General features: G+C 47.0%; 1 protein-coding gene across 2 annotated transcripts; it reads left to right on the forward strand.

Moving 5' to 3' along the window:
* The first annotated feature begins 1,146 nt into the window (after positions 1-1,146).
* Positions 1,147-4,933, forward strand: SP1 (Sp1 transcription factor). Of its 2 annotated transcripts, none has more exons than XM_031650505.1 (3): positions 1,147-1,271; positions 2,618-2,775; positions 3,215-4,933. In XM_031650505.1, exons 1-3 carry the CDS (start codon positions 1,265-1,267, stop codon positions 4,643-4,645), a joined length of 1,596 nt encoding a protein of 531 aa, XP_031506365.1. In that variant the 5' UTR covers positions 1,147-1,264; the 3' UTR covers positions 4,646-4,933. The 2 variants fall into 2 exon arrangements, with proteins under 2 accessions (XP_031506365.1, XP_031506364.1); XM_031650504.1 differs by having other exon boundaries at positions 3,071-4,931.
* Positions 4,934-17,437: the final 12,504 nt, after the last annotated feature.

Raw genomic sequence — 17,437 nt, forward strand, 5'->3', positions numbered from 1 at the left:
GAAAAATGGAAGTGACTTATCCGCACTTCAGCCTCAAAGCTTGAAGTTAACCAGTCGTAAGTGGTTAGCGCCTTTGTCTGGCGGAACTTAACAAAATGGCGTTTTCTGGAATCTTACGGAGACTCTGCATATTGGTCAGCTCAGTATTAACTTATTTGGTGAGCGCTGTCCCCAAATCCCGTTCCGGCTGCACTCGCAGGGCTTGAGCGACATTGAGGTATCTGCCTGCCTGTCCGCCCACCCGGGAAACGGGTAAGATTTGAGAGGTACTTTATAGGGGCAGTTAAATGAAGACTCAAACAAATCCTAGTGTTGATGCGGAACTGCGCGCCGAATGCCTTGGCTCTGACACCTGTTGAGCTGCAAGACTCCACTAAAGCGTCCCACCTAATGACTGTAACAACGTCCCCTGAGGTGGGCCAATATGGCGACGGTCTCCTCTTGGCACAGCCCTCTTCCCTCCCTCATGATGGGCGGCTCCGGTAACGCCCATTGGCCAACTAGGAGGCGGTGCCAGGCTTACTTCGTTCCCTCATTGGATTGAATAACTGAGGGAGCCGCCAATTCTCCTCTGCCACTCCAAGTTTCCGCCCTCAGAGTTAATCCGGCGTTTAATTGGCTTTTAATTCACGTCAATATGCGTCCTTTCCTGTCTTTTTTCAGCCTTAATCCAATCATAACTTTCCTGGCTGCCCGCCTGATTTCTGATTGGTTTTAATCAGCTTCAGCCTATCCTATTCCTGTCTACTTCTTACCTCTCCTCCCACTAGGATTTTGCCGAAGCATATCCCGGATTCTAGTTGGCCGTTGTTCTGTCATTCCTATCAAAGCTTTCCCTATCCCAACGTCTCAGGGAGCCCGCCTGCCGGTTGAATGGTTTCCTTCCAAGCCAATAATCCCCAGCTCCCGCCCATCTTCACTTCCTGCATCCTTCATTGGCTTTTAACACCGAGAGGGCTGTCTTTTTGGGCGGACACCAGGCACGCAACTTAGTCTTACACGCCTTAGAGAGCAAGCGAGTCTTGCCATTGGAAAACCTCACCGTCTTTCTTCTCCAAGTCCCACCTTTCCCCCTCCCTCATTGGGCGGGGCAGCAGAGAAGGGGCGGGGCATAGGTTGGGCTTGTGGCGCGCTGCTCCCTCCTCCTCACCCCCCCCTCCCTGTCCGGTCCGGGTTCGCTTGCCTCGTCAGCGTCCGCGTTTTTCCCGGCCCCCCCCAACCCCCCCGGACAGGACCCCCTTGAGCTTGTCCCTCAGCTGCCACCATGAGCGGTAAGGATGAGTCCACTCCAAGCTTAGGGGTGGGAGGCGAGTGAGGGGGCGCGCGCGAGGGCCGACCGGGCGATCCCCGCCGTGAGGGGGGGCGGGCGGGAGGCGGCGGCGGTGGCCTAGGTCCCGCCCGGGGCGGAGGGAAGGGAGGGAGACGGGGCAGTGGCGGGGCCTCCGAGGAGGAGGGGGATGGGCCGCCCGCCCCGGGGGAGGGGGCAGCGTGGCCTCGCCCGCCCCCTGCCCGCCCCGGCCACGGGGGACGGGCCTTACCCCCCACTACTCGGCCGCCCGCCTGAGGCTCCTCCCGCCAGGGGCTGGAGCCGCGGGGGCGGCCCGAGCAGTGAAGGCCCCGCCCGGGCCAACCGCTTGTCTGGTCCGCCCTCTGGTCGCCGCCTGCTCCGGCGCCCTCCTCCCCCCACTTTCCGTAGATTTCCCTTCCCCCCCGCCCCACCGTCCCGCCCTTTCCACGCCCCTCACCCCGAAACCGCCCTTTCCCTCAGGGCCCGCCCTCCGCCCCGAAACCTCCTGACTACTAACCAGTACACCCCTTTAGTTCCTTAGTAGTATTCACAAATGTTTTCCTACTAAAACTTTTTATTTCTTTTTCCCCTCTCCTCTTGTTACTTTTAATACTTGGATTTTTGTTTCTTTATCTCTCTCTTTTTTTTTTGAGAGGGAGTTTCGCTCTTGTCGCCCAGGCTGGAGTGCAATGGTGCGATCTCGGCTCACTGCTACCTCCCAGATTCAAGCGATTCTCCTACCTCAGCCTCCGGGAGTAGCTGGGATTACAGGCATGCGCCACCACACACGGCTAATTTTGTATTTTTAGTGGGGACGGGGTTTCTCCTTGTTGGTCAGGCTGGTCTCAAACTCCTGACCCCAGGTGATCCTCCTGCCTCAGCGTCTCAAAGTACTGGGATTACAGGCATGACCACCGCGCCTGGCCTCTCCATCTCTTTTAACCTTAATTTTAGCAAGCTTTCCATCCACCCACATATTGTTTTTTGCCTTACCTGTCCTTTTTTCCCTTAGGATACTTTTTCTTATTTTGAAACTCTTTCAGCATGACTACCATCCTTCACATTTCCTATCCCCAAAGCACTTTTTGAATGTTTTCTTAGTTTAATTTTGAGTAAGGGAGAATTGAGGCCCACTTTTGGCACCATTGAGCCTAGTTCATGTCCTGCATGCCCTGCAGCTCCCCTCTGCCCTCCAATCCATTTTCTTTATACTGGCGCCTTTCGCCTTCCTGTTAGTCATTACTATTTCATCATAGCCTCCTTTTATCCTTCCTACTTCATCTCTTTTCTTCCCTCAAGTTTAAGTTGTTTGTTTTTTAATTGTTTTAGACCAAGATCACTCCATGGATGAAATGACAGCTGTGGTGAAGATTGAAAAAGGAGTTGGTGGCAATAATGGGGGCAGTGGTAATGGTGGTGGTGCCTTTTCACAGGCTCGAAGTAGCAGCACAGGCAGTAGCAGCAGCAGTGGAGGAGGAGGAGGGCAGGTAAGTGATAATAATAGAGTGGGGAAGATGTTGAGAGGATGTAAATATTCTTAGATAATTGCCTTACTCTTCATAGAAAGCTTTTTAGGGAGCTTATCAAAACCATTTTATAGATAAGAAGTAAGAGTATGGAGATCCCCAAAGACAGGAGTTTCAGCAATACAGATAGGTCAGCTTTTTGTTTCTGTTTTTTGCTCCTTGTCTGCACTACGTTGCTGTTTATTTGTTGTATACTGCCCCCTAGGCTGGCAGCTGGGTGTCACTAACTCCTTTCCTCTCCCTTATTTTTGGCCAGGAGTCCCAGCCATCCCCTTTGGCTCTGCTGGCAGCAACTTGCAGCAGAATTGAGTCACCCAATGAGAACAGCAACAACTCCCAGGGCCCGAGTCAGTCAGGGGGAACAGGTGAGCTTGACCTCACAGCCACACAACTTTCACAGGGTGCCAATGGCTGGCAGATCATCTCTTCCTCCTCTGGGGCTACCCCTACCTCAAAGGAACAGAGTGGCAGCAGTACCAATGGCAGCAATGGCAGTGAGTCTTCCAAGAATCGCACAGTCTCTGGTGGGCAGTATGTTGTGGCTGCCACTCCCAACTTACAGAACCAGCAAGTTCTGACAGGACTACCTGGAGTGATGCCTAATATTCAGTATCAAGTAATCCCACAGTTCCAGACCGTTGATGGGCAACAGCTGCAGTTTGCTGCCACTGGGGCCCAAGTGCAGCAGGATGGTTCTGGTCAAATACAGATCATACCAGGTGCAAACCAACAGATTATCACAAATCGAGGAAGTGGAGGCAACATCATTGCTGCTATGCCAAATCTACTCCAGCAGGCTGTCCCCCTCCAAGGCCTGGCTAATAATGTACTCTCAGGACAGACTCAGTATGTGACCAATGTACCAGTGGCCCTGAATGGGAACATCACCTTGCTACCTGTCAACAGCGTTTCTGCAGCTACCTTGACTCCCAGCTCTCAGGCAGTCACCATCAGCAGCTCTGGGTCCCAGGAGAGCGGCTCACAGCCTGTCACCTCAGGGACTACCATCAGTTCTGCCAGCTTGGTGTCATCACAAGCCAGTTCCAGCTCCTTTTTTACCAATGCCAATAGCTACTCAACTACTACTACCACCAGCAACATGGGAATTATGAACTTTACTACCAGTGGATCATCAGGGACCAACTCTCAAGGCCAGACACCCCAGAGGGTCAGTGGGCTACAGGGGTCTGATGCTCTGAACATCCAGCAAAACCAGACATCTGGAGGCTCACTGCAAGCAGGTCAGCAAAAAGAAGGAGAGCAAAACCAGCAGACACAGCAGCAACAAATTCTTATCCAGCCTCAGCTAGTTCAAGGGGGACAGGCCCTCCAGGCCCTCCAAGCAGCACCATTGTCAGGGCAGACCTTTACAACTCAAGCTATCTCCCAAGAAACCCTCCAGAACCTCCAGCTTCAGGCTGTTCCAAACTCTGGTCCCATCATCATCCGGACACCAACAGTGGGGCCCAACGGACAGGTCAGTTGGCAGACTCTACAGCTGCAGAACCTCCAAGTTCAGAACCCACAAGCCCAGACAATCACCTTAGCCCCAATGCAGGGTGTTTCTTTGGGACAGACCAGCAGCAGCAGCACCACTCTTACACCCATTGCCTCAGCTGCTTCCATTCCTGCTGGCACAGTCACTGTGAATGCTGCTCAGCTCTCCTCCATGCCAGGCCTCCAGACCATTAACCTCAGTGCATTGGGTACTTCAGGAATCCAGGTGCACCCAATTCAAGGCCTGCCGTTGGCTATAGCAAATGCTCCAGGTAAGCTTTCCGATCTTTTGCATTTATTGGGAACCAACCCTAGCATCTTAGCTGAAACTTGAGTCTAAATAAGGGAATAGAGCTTTTTGAGATAACACTTTCTTGAGGGCTAGTCATTTAGGCAAATATATTTGAGAAATAGAGATTCTGTTTAAGTAATTTGGAACTGAAGTAAAGGAAACTTCTCCAGTTAGTTTGATGAGAAAGGAGCACTTCTGGGCAATATTTTGGAGTCTGTGTACTACTCAGTGTTTTTGGTGCTGCAGAATAAGGGTTGACAAACTTTTTCTGTAAAGGGCCAGATAGTAAATATTTTAGGCTTTGTGGGCCTCATGTGGTCACGTTTTCTTTTCTGTTTTCTTTTTTTTTTTTTTTTGAGAGAGAGGCTTGCTCTGTTACCCAGGCTGGAGTGCAGTGACGCAGTCTCGGCTCACTGCAACCTCTGCCTCTCGGGTTCAAGCGATTCTCCTGCCTCAGCTTCTTGAGTAGCTGGGATTGCAGACAAACGCCACCATGCCCAGCTAATTTTTGTATTTGTAGTAGAGACGAGGTTTTGCTGTGTTGGCCAGGCTGGTCTCAAACTCCTGACCTCAGGTGATCCACCTGCCTCAGCCTCCCAAAGTGCTGGGATTACAGGTACGAGCCCCTGCGCCTAGCCACATTTTCTTTTTTGTATGTTTTTTTCCACACCCTTTTAAAAATGTAAAACCATTTTTAGCTCTAAGGCCTTCTTTGGTCTGTAGGCCAACTCCTCCATAGGATAAAAATTGATTATGGGCCGGGCATGGTGGCTCACTCCTGTAATTCAGGCACTTTGGGAAGACGAGGCAGGTGGATGGGTAGAGTTCAGGAGTTCAAGACCAGACTGGGCAACATGGCAAAACCCTGTCCAACAAAAAATACAAAAATTGGCCAGGCATAGTGGTACATGCCTATGGTCCCAGCTACTCGGGAGGCTAAGGCATGAGAATTGCTTGAATCCGGGAGGCAGAGGTTGCAGTGAGCCAAAATTGCACCACTGCACTCCAGCCTGGGCTACAGAGTGAGACTCTGAAAAAAAAAAATACCAAATGTAGTCGGGCGGCTGAGCACGGTGGCTCATGCCTGTAATCCCAGCACTTTGGGAGGCCAAGATGGGTCAATCACCTGAGGTCAGGAGTTCATGACCAGCATGGCCAACATGGCAAAACCCCTTCTCTACTAAAAATACAAACAATTAGCCGGGCATGGTGATGCGCACCTATAGTCCCAGCCACTCAGGAAGCTGAGGCCAAGAATTGCTTGAACCTGGGAGGCAGAGGCTACAGTGAGCCGAAATCACATCATTGCGCTCCAGCCTGGTTGACAGAGCAAGACCCTGTCTCAGAAAATAAAAATAAAAAATTTGATTATGAGCTGGATGCGGTGGCTCATGCCTATAGTCCCAGCACTTTGGGAGGCCAGGTGGGCTGAGATCCTTGAAGTCAGGAGTTCAAGACCAGCCGGCCGGTGGCTCCGCATGCAATCAGCACTTTGGGAGGCAGTGAAGCGGATCCGCAGTCAGGAGATCAGGACCATCCTGGCTAACTTGTCCTACTAAAATGCAAAAAAATTAGCCCAGGCGAGGCGGCGAAAGGCAGCCTGTAGTCCCAGCTACTCGGGGAGGCTGAGGCAGGGGAGGAATGGCCAGACCCGGGAAGCGGGCTGCAGTGGGCCTGAGATCCTGGCCACTGCACTCCAGCCTGGGAAACCAGAGCCAGACTCCGTCTCAAAAAAAAAAATAATAACAAATAAAAAAATAAAAAATAAAAAAATAAAAAAAATAAAAATAAAAAATAAAAAATAAAAAAAAGACCAGCCTGACCAATATGGTGAACCCCGTGTCTACTAAAATAAAAAAAATTAAGCCCAGCCAGACCGTGGTGGCACAAACCTGTAGTCCCAGCCTCCGGGGAGGCTGAGGGCAGGAGAATCTCCTCGAACCTGGGAGGCAAGGAGTTGCAGTAAGCCAAGATCATTGCACCACTGCACTCCAGCCCTGAGCAGAAAAAGCATAGAGCAAGACTCCATCTCCAAAAAAAAAAAAAAAATTGATTATGAATTTTGCCCATTTGTAGAACACAGATTATCATCAGATATTTCTTGTGAACTGTAACTCCTAATTGAAGGGAAAATGATCTAATGGGTTGCTTTTCAACAAAATAAGTTCCCTGGTTAGTATTAACCAGAATATCCCACACTGAGCATGCTGGTTAATCAGGGTTGAATTTTTTTTAGCTCCTAGTTATCTTAAAAACAAAATCCCATAGCTTCCCTTCACACTAACATGAGTGTCCTAGGTGATTCTGGTATTTCCTAGGTAGCAGTCTAACTTCCTAGTCTGCTTTGAAAGTACTGTGTATGGTTACGAAGGGAGGAGAGAGAAAGGGAGTGGGGTAGGTTGGGGTCTGGAATGGAGTGGGGGATGTGGGATTGAGAAGAGTTAGGAATGAGGAGAGCATTGAAGGGAAAAATAATCTGGGAAGAATATTGAATCGGTTGACCATGGTGTTCAGGGTCTTTCATTTTGAACTAAATGTTTCACTATTAATTTGAAATTAAAACAGTAAGCAGGTGTAAGTCTATGTAGACCGTGTCTTTTTTTTTTTTTCGTTTTTGAGACTGAGTCTTGCTCCGTTGCCCAGGCTGTAGTGGAGTGGTGCAATCTCTGCTCACTGCAACCTCCCCATCCTGGGTTCCAGTGATTCTGCTGCCTCAGCCTCCCAAGTAGCTGGGATTACAGGCGCGAGCCACCATGCCTGCCTAATTTTTGTATGTTTAGTAGAGACTAAAGGGGTTTCACTGTGTTGGCCAGTCTGGTCTTGAACTCCTGACCTCAAGTGATCCGCCCGCCTTGGCCTCCCAAAGTGCTGGGATTATAGGTGTGAGCCACCATGACCTGCCTGACTGTAACATTTTAAATTCCGTTGTATGGAGCTGATCTTTAATAAAGCACAGTAAAAGGATATACACACATTTTTATATTCTGGCACAATTATACAAATATGGAAAATAGTTCAATGTCACCAAATAATATCACGCAACTTCTAGTTCTTTCTTTTTTTTTTTTTTTTCGTTTTCTTTTTTGGGATTGAGTCTTGCCTGTCTCCCAGGCTGGAGTGCAGTGGTATGATCTTGGCTCACTGCAACCTCTGCCTCCCGGGTTCAAGCAGTTCTCCTGCCTCAGCCTCCCGAGTAGCTGGGATTACAGGCGCACGCCACCATGCCTACTAATTTTTTGTATTTTTTTTAGTAGAGGTGGGGTTTCATCATGTTGGCCAGGCTGGTCCCGAACTCCTGACTTCGTGATCCACCTGCCTTGGCTTCCCAAAGTGCTGAGATTACAGGCGTGAGCCACCGCACCTGGCCACTTCTAGTTCTTTTGGCATATATATGTGGGTTTATAAATTGTTTACTTTTGTTACCAAGTTCTCATTCCATTTAGACTGATTCTTACATAAGTGAGGGTAACAAATAGGCAACCATATTTCCTGCCTCTTGCAGTTTTGGTAAATCTGGGGGGAAAGTCTGCTTGAGTTCCCTGATTTTCTTACATTTCTGTGGTGAGTTTAGAAATACTACGTGTTGAACTTTAACAAGACAGTAATTTTCTTAGTTAATTGAAATCTTAGAATTGAAAGTTAGAGCTGGAAGGGACTGAATTTATCCAGTACAACTGCCTTATTTTCTAGACGAGGAAACTGAGGTACAGAGAATCACTTAATGAGATAACAGACAGAGCTGGGGCTAGTTCTACTAGTCTAGGGTGTAACCTGTTTTAACTAGGGACTTGAAAAATTCTTTAGATTGTTAAAAATGTGTTCGAAAAGATGTTTCTGCTTTATGATTTAATGCTCTAGAACTGACAGGTGTTTTATAAACTAAACATTTATGGGAGTAGAAATGGGAAAAGTTTTATAAAAACTGAGCTCTACAGCATAGAAAATTAGACACTTCTGGGCAACCTACACCATCATGTTTGTTTCTTTTTGAGACGGAGTTCGGCTTTGTCGCCCGGCTGGAGTGCAGTGAGGCATCTCGCTCACTGTAAGTCTGCTCCTGGGTTCACGCTATTCTCCCAAGGCCTCAGCCTCCAAGCAGCTGGGACTACAGGCAAGACCACATGCCCTCGCTAATTTTTAGGCTTTTAGTAGAGAGATTTCAATGTTCTCAGGATGGTCTCGGGATTCTCCTGACCTCATGATCTGCCCACTGCCTCCCAGAGTGCTGGGATTACAGGCGTGAGCCACCGCGCCGGGCCTCATGTTTGTTTTCTATTTGCTCTTAGATTGAAGTACCCAGTTTTGCTTTTCTCCAAAGCAAAATGGATTATTCCTGTTAATAATTTGGATCCTTGCAATTCTTAAAAGCTTATAATTTAGGCTTTAGAGAAAAGATGTGATGCGTTCTCATAGATAAATCATGCTCTGGGGAAGTCTACCATTTAATATGTCATAGGCTAGTGCTACCTAGTTACTGATGGTCTTTGAGCTGAAGAAAATGTATGTGTTTCTGTAAGGTAACAGGAGCTTGACATTCACTAATGAGATAATGAGGCATTGACAGGCTGTTTTGTGAGAGCTGAGATTGTTCGCTTCATTAATAGGGGTTTTTGAAGATCCAAATTTCCTCCTTTCTGGCTAATAATAATTGTGTAGTATTTCCCCTTTAGTTTATACGACTTTGTCCTTCATGAAAGATAAAAAAATTACTTCCCAGAAGCTCACTGCTTTTTCAGCTTTTGCCTTCCTGCTATAAGGTATCTTGTTTTGGCCAGGCATGGTGGCTCATGCCTGTAATCCCGGCATTTTGGAAGGCCAAGGCGGGCAGATCTTTTGAGCCCAGGAGTTCAAGACCAGCCTGGGCAACATAGGGATTCCCCCATCTCTACAAAAGATACGAAAATTACCTGAGCATGGTAGCACACACCTATAGTCCCAGCTACTTGGGAGGCTGAGGTAGGAGGATCGCCTGAGCCCGGGACATTGTGGACACAGTGAGCCATGATCACGCCACAGCACTCCAGCTTGGGCGGTAGGGTGAGTCCCTGGCAAAAAAAAAAAAAGTGTCTCATTTTACCCCCTTCTCTGATAGTTATTTTACTGCAAAATTTAACCTTTTTGCAATATGTTCAACTTCTTAATGGTATGATGTAGAAAGAACATTGGATGTGAAATGTTATATGATATGTGTATATATCACTGTACAAAATGAGATATATTACATGACTGTGGGAGATTGCAGCTTCCATGGTGTTTACTTAGTCTGTTTACATTTATTATTTTTTTTTAATGATTTTTTTCTTTTTTTTTTTTTTGGAGACGGAGTTTTGTTCTTATTGCCCAGGGTGGAGTCCCATGGCGTGGTCTCAGCTCACTGCAACCTCTGCCTCCTGGGTTCAAGCAATTCTCCTGCCTCAGCCTCCCGAGTAACGCCCACCACCACACCTGGCTAATTTTTGTATTTTTAGTAGAGTTGTACCATGTTGGCCAGGCTGGTCTTGAACTCCTGATCTCAGGTGATCTGCCTGCCTCGGCCTCCCAAAGTGCTGGGATTATAGGCGTGAGCCTCTGTGCCCAGCTGCTGATTTTTGTATTTTTAGTAGAGACTGGGTTTCCCCATGTTGGCCAGGATGGTCTTGATCTCCTGGCCTCCCAAAATGCTAGGATTACAGGTATGAGCTTTTTTTTTTTTTCTTGACACCCCTCTTTCTTTATCAGCAGCTTTTCCTTTCATTTTGTAGTCATATTCTCCCAGAGCTTTGTTTTATTTTATTTTATTTATTTATTTATTGTAAGATGGAGTCTTGCTTTGTCACCCAGGTTGGAGTGCAGTGGTGCGGTCTTGGCTCACTGCAGCCTCCATCTCCTGGGTTCATGCAGTTCTCCTGCCTCAGCCTTCCGAGTAGCTGGGATTACAGACATGCGCCACCACGCCTGGCTAATTTTTGTATTTTTAGTAGAGACAGGGTTTCACCACATTGGTTAGGCTGGTCTTGAACTCCTGACCTCAAGTGATCCACCCACCTCAACCTCCCAAAGTGCTGAGATTACAGGCGTGAGCCACCATGTCCGGCCTATTTTATTTTATTTTTTATTTAAAGCCTCAGATGTTTTTCTTAGCCACTGCTGAATCCTGAAACTCTTGCCACAGGTTGAGGGGGAGTTGACTTTTAAAGATTAAGTTTGGATGACTACTTGTGAGTTCTGTCTAATAAAGAGTGCAGGACTGGGCTTTGGCAGGAGAATAGAACATATTTCCTTGATGGGTATAATTCACTCACGAACCAAATTTCAGGTACTAAAAATAACGATTTCACATCTGCTGGGTTTTATTGGGGTCAGGAAAATGTCTTCTCTTAGAAGTTAAGTTGAATGTGATACCAGGGTTGGTTTGCCAAGGGTGTTACTAAACTTGGGGTCAGATTGCTGAGATCTCATTTGTTAAAAAGTTGTGTTTTAGACCAGTAAATTTGGACATTAATGAAAAGTAGGTTTAGATGATTTAAATGTCTTACCAGTTATCATTTTTGTGCAAAAGGTCATATGAGAGAATTTTCTATTTTAAGATATTTTATCAAATATAATATTGAATGTTTCTGCATTTTTGTCTTTACCTAGTATTATACTTGTTTCTCTTTTTAATTTAAAAATTTTATTTTCTTTCTTTTTTTTTTTGTTTTTCTTTGAGACGGAGTCTCGCTCTGTCGCCCAGGCTGGAGTGCAGTGGCGCGATCTTGGCTCACTGCAACCTCCGCCTGCCGGGCTCACGCCATTCTCCTGCCTCCGCGTCCCGAGCAGCTGGGACTACAGGCGCCCTCCACCACGCCCGACTAATTTTTTGTATTTTTAGAAGAGAAGGGGTTTCACCGTGTTCGCCAGGATGGTCTCGATTTCCTGACCTTGTGATCTGCCCGCCTCGGCCTCCCAATGTGCTGGGATTACAGGCGTGAGCCACCGCGCACGGCCAAAAATTTTATTTTCTACAGATATCAGCACAGAAAGATATACTTGGTTCTTAGGGTGTTTGGTGCTTTTTAAATGGTTATTTCAGTTTATTTATTTATTTTTTTGAGACGGAGTCTGGCTCTGTCGCCCAGGCTGGAGTGCAGTGGCGGGATCTCAGGTCACTGCAAGCTCCGCCTCCCGGGTTTACGCCATTCTCCTGCCTCAGCCTCCCGAGTAGCTGGGACTACAGGCGCCCGCCACATCGCCCGGCTAGTTTTTTGTATTTTTTTGAGTAGAGACGGGGTTTCAACGTGTTAGCCAGGATGGTCTCGATCTCCTGACCTCGTGATCCGCCCATTTCGGCCTCCCAAAGTGCTGGGATTACAGGCTTGAGCCACCGCGCCCGGCCGGTTATTTCAGTTTAAGTAGGAAAGATCTCATTTAAAATCTAAGTGCTTTGAGGGGGCCGGGCGAGGTGGCTCACGCTTATAATCCCAGCAATTTTGGAGTCCAAGGCAGGCGAATTGTCTGAGCTCAGGAGTTCGTGACCAGCTTGGGCAACACGGTGAAACCTCGTCTCTACTAAAATACAAAAAATTAGCCGGGCATGTCAGTATGCGCCTGTAGTCCCAGCTAGTCGGGAGGCTGAGGCAGGAGAATTTCTTGAACCTGGGAGGCGGAGGTTGCCGTGAGCTGAGATCGCACCACTGCACTCTAGCCTGGGCAATAAAGCTAGATTCCGTCTCAAAAAAAAAAAAAAAAATCTAAGTGTTTTGATTGATTTGAAAATCAGTGGAATATGAGAAGACAGTCTTCAGACCTTTTCCATGGCTCCTATTTATTCATTCCAGTGGCTTTCTCTTTATGAATGACGTCATTGTTAAATCACGTTGCCTTGTGTAATGAGGCCATTTTAGTTCTTAATTAAGTAACAAGAGTGCCTTCTGTTTCAGAAAAGTTTAGTATCTGTTATATCTCCCTTTCCCTTTGTTTCATTTTGTAAAGTAAACGTGCAGCTAATAATTTAGTTCTGCTCATTACTTGCTTTGAAAATGTTTTAAAATGTACGATGAACATCTGTAGAAAAACTTTATTATGTAATGCTTTTTAAATTACTTATTGGGTGTCTGTCAACATTAGTGGATAATTGAGTTTTTTTGTTTTACTATTTAATTGAAAAACAAGCACATTATTTTTCATATTTCCTACAGAAAGTGTTACAATAGTATTGTCATTTTCTTTAACATTTAGCAATATACAGGGCCTGGTATGCTAAAGGATTACTTTAAAATGTATTTGCCCACACCATGATATGACTGTATTGTCAATACTGTGCTAGACTTTAAGTAAGAATTATTTCCCTTAGAAGACTGAGAAACTTTTTAAAAGTAATTTCTTTCTTTTTTTTTCTTTGAGATGGAGTCTCGCTCTGTTGCCAGGCTGTAGTGTAGTCTCCGCCTCCTGGGTTTAAGTGATTCTCCTCCCTCAGCCTCCTGAGTAGCTGGGACTACAGGCGCAGGCGCCACCAGGCCCAGCTAATTTTTGTATTTTTAGCAGAACAGGGTTTCACCATGTTGGCCAGGGTGGTCTCAATCTCTTAACCTCATGATCCACCAGCCTCAGACTCCCAAAGTGCTGGAATTACAGACGTGAACCACTGTGCCTGGCCTTTTTAAAAGTAATTTCAACTTTATTTTGTTTGTTACATGATCCTGAGGTTTGGGATACAGATGATCTTGTTCCCCGGATCCGGTCGTGAGCATAGCACCCAACAGTTAGTTTTTCCAACCTTACCCTCAACCCTCCCCTATCTAGTAGTCCCCAGTGTCTGTTGTTGCCATCTTTATGTCCATGAATACTCAGTGTTTAGCTCCCACTTACAAGTGAGAACATGCGGTATTTTGTTTTCTGTTCCTCCATTTATTCACTTACGATAATGGCTTCCAGCTGCATCCAGACATGGATGCAAAATATATGATTTCATTCTTTTTTATGGCTATCCTGAAAAACGTTTCTGTAGAAACTTTCTAAGTGTATCTTTGAGTTGGTTGCAAATCTGTGCTGTAATTTGGATTTGTCCTTTTGTTCTAGTGTTTTTGGTACTCTGATTGGCTTGTGAAAATTGGGCAGTATGACTTGTTTGACAAGTTTGGATGTGCATATCTAATTTTCTGTGAATTCTCCTTCTCACCTATATACAAAATAAATAATAATTTAACCACTTGGAAGAAGGAGTTTTTTGTTTGTTTTTTTGAGATGGAGCCATGCTCTTGTCACAGAGGCTGGAGTGCAGTGGCACGATCTCAGCTCACTGCAACCTCTGCCTCCCGAGTTCAAGCAATTCTCCTGCCTCACCGTCCTAAGTAGCTGGGATTACAGGTGCCCACAACCACGCCTGGCTAATTTTTTTGTATTTTTAGTAGAGATGGGGTTTCACCACGCTGGCCAGGCTGGTCTCGAACTCCTGACCTAAGGTGATCCGCCCACCTCAGCCTCTCAAAGTGCTGGGATTTACAGGCGTGAGCCACCATGCCTGGGCTAGAAGGAGGGTTTTTTGTTTGTTTTTGAGACAAAGCCTCTCTGTCGCCCAGGCTGGAATGCAGTGGCACCATCTCAGCTCACTGCAACCTCTGCCTCCTGGGTTCAAGCGATTCTCCTGCCTCAGCCTCCTGAGTAGTCAGGATTACAATTGCCTGCCATCATGCCCGGCTAATTTTTGTATTTTTAGTAGAGACGGGGTTTCACCGTGTTGATCAGGCAGGTCTTGAACTCCTGACCTCGTGATCTGCCCGTCTCAACCTCCCAAAGTGCTGGGATTACAGGCGTGAGCCACTGCGCCTGGCTTAGAAGGAGTTTTAAAATATAAAATACCTAGATCAAGACAAAGACTTAGACAGGTAGTGGCTCAAGTCTGTAATCCCAACACTTTCAGAGGTCGAGGTGTGAAGACTGGTTTAGCCCAGAAGTTCAAAACCAACCTTGGCAATGTAGTGAAACCCCCATCTCTATTTAAATTTTCTTTTTTCTTTTCTTTCTTATTTTTTCTCTTTTTTGAGATGGAGTCTTGCTTTTTGTTGTTGTTGTTGTTGAGACGGAGTCTCACTCTGTTGCCCAGGCTGGAGTGCAGTGGCCGGATCTCAGCTCACTGCAAGCTCTGCCTCCCGGGTTTACGCCATTCTCCTGTCTCAGCCTCCCGAGTAGCTGGGATTATAGGCGTGTGCCAGCACGCCTGGATAATTTTATATTTTTAGTAGGACGGAGTGTCTCCTGTTTTTCAGGCTGGTCTCAAACTCCTGACCTCAGGTGATCTATTAGCCTTAGCCTCCCAAAGTGATGGGATTAAAGGAGTGAGCCACCGCACCCGGACTGCATTTCCTTTTTTTTTTTTCCAATTTTGAGACGGAGTTTTCCTCTTGTTGCCCAGACTGGAGTGCAGTGGTGCGATCTTGGTTCACTGCAACATCCACCTTCCAGGTTCAAGCGATTAGCTTGCCTCAGCCTCCCAAATAGCTGTGATTACAGGTGTGGGCTACCACGCCCAGCTAATTTTTGTATTTTTAGTAGAGACGGGGTTTCATCATGTTGGCCAGGCTAGTCTCAAACTCCTGACCTCAGGTGATCCTCCCGCCTTGGTCTCTCAGTGCTGGGATTACAGGTGTGAGCCACCGCGCCCAGCCTTTAATTAGCCTTTGAAAACAAGAAGGTCGAGCCAGGCATGAGCCACTGCGCCTGGCAGGAGATAAGGTCTTTCTATGTGGCTTAGAGTAGTCTTGAACTCCTGGGCTCAAGCAATCCTCCGACTCAGCCTCCCCAGTAACTGGGATTATGGGCACAAGTTTCTTTGGTTTGGTGTCCCTTTGAAAGAATATCTGTATTTTCTGGCCAGGCGCAGTGGTTCACGCCTATAATCCCAGCGCTTTGGGAGGCTGAGGTGGGTGAATCACTTGAGACCAGGAGTTGGAGACCAGCCTGGCCAACATGATGAAACCGCGTCTCAACTGAAAATACAAAAGTAGATGGACTTGGTGGCGCGCACCTTTAATCCCAGCTACTCCCAAGGCTGAGACAGGAGAATCGCTTGAACCTGCGAGGTGGAATTTGCAGTGAGTTGAGACAACACCACTGTACTCCAGCCTAGGCGATAGACCAAAACTCCATCTCAGAAAACAAAAGAATATTTGTATCTTCTGTCTTGTCATGTTAAAAAACAAAAAAGAGTATCTGGTGTTATCACATTTTAAGGCTTCTTATCTAGCTTTCTTAAGTGCTCTTTAAGAAATTCAGTTATGGCCGGGCGCGGTGGCTCACGCCTGTAATCCCAGCACTTTGGGAGGCCGAGGCGGGTGGATCACAAGGTCAGGAGATCGAGACCATGGTGAAACCCCGTCTCTACTAAAAATAGAAAAAATTAGCCGGGCGCAGTGGCGGGCGCCTGTAGTCCCAGCTACTCGGGAGGCTGAGGCAGGAGAATGGCGTGAACCCGGGAGGCGGAGCTTGCAGTGAGCCGAGATTGCGCCACTGCACTCCAGCCTGGGCGACAGAGCAAGACTCGGTCTCAAAAAAAAAAAAAAAAGAAATTCAGTTATATTATGCTTCAGTTAATTTACATAGGCATTTGCTGAACACCAGTATACTTAGTAATATAATTACTCCCAGCAGGCTCAAGAATGAGAAAAGTGTAAAAGTAAAAATGAGTTCCAATTTTTGGTACTTCATTCTTAGACAGATTTAGCAAAATTTATTGAACATTTATTATGTGCCAATGCCCTAGCTTCTTGGAGCCTTTGAAACAGGTAAGGCTGCTGCTAGGCTGGGTGCAGTGGCTCACGCCTGTAATCCCAGCACTCTGGGAGGCCGAGACGGGCAGATCACAAGGTCAGGAGATCAAGACCATCCTAGCTAACACGGTGAAACCCCATTTCTACTAAAACTACAAAAAAAAAAAAAAAGCCAGGTGTAGCTGGGCGCGGTGGCTCACATCTATAATCCCTGCACTTTGGGAGACCGAGGCCGGCGGATCACAAGGTCAGGAGTTCGAGACCAGCCTGGCTAACATAGTGAAACCCTGTCTCTACTAAAAATACAAAAATTAGCTGGGTGTGCTGGCTCACGCCTGTAGTCCCAGCTACTCCGGAGGCTGAGGCGGGAGAATCACCTGAACCTGGGAAGTGGAGGTTGCAGTGAGCCGAGATCGCGCCATTGCACTCCAGCCTGGGCAACACAGTAAGACTCTGTCTCAAAAAAAAAAAAAAGCTGGGCGCGGTGACTCACACCTGTAATCCCAGTACTTTGGGAGGCCGAGGCAGGTGGAACACAAGATCAGGAGATCGAGACCATCTGGCTAACATAGTGAAACCCCGTCTCTACTAAAAATACAAAAAATTAGCCGAGTGTGGTGGTGGGTGCCTGTAGTCCCAGCTACTCGGGAGGCTGAGGCAGGAGAATGACGTGAACCTGGGAGGCAGGGCTTGCAGTGAGCCAAGATTGCGCCACTGCACTCCAGCCTGGGTGACAGACTTTGTCTCAAAAAAAAAAAAAAAAAAAAAGCCGTGTGCTGTGGCTCAAGTCTGTAATCCCAGCACTTTGGGAGGCCGAGATGGGTGGATCACAGGTCAGGAGATCGAGACCATCCTGGCCAACATGGTGAAACCCCATCTCTACTAAAAATACAAAAATTAGCCAGGCATGGTGGTGTGCGCCTGTAATCCCAGCTACTCAGGAGACTGAGGAAAGAGAATCGCTTGAAGCTGGGAGATGGAGCTGGCAGTGAGCCGAGATCACGCCACTGTACTCCAGCTTGGGTGACAGAGCGAGACTCTGTCTCAAAAAAAACAAAAACAAAAACAGATAAGATTGCTGCCTTCTTTTTTTTTTTTTTTTTTTTTTTTT

Source organism: Papio anubis, chromosome 9 (assembly GCF_008728515.1).
Source record: "Papio anubis isolate 15944 chromosome 9, Panubis1.0, whole genome shotgun sequence".
Lineage (NCBI taxonomy): Eukaryota > Metazoa > Chordata > Mammalia > Primates > Cercopithecidae > Papio > Papio anubis.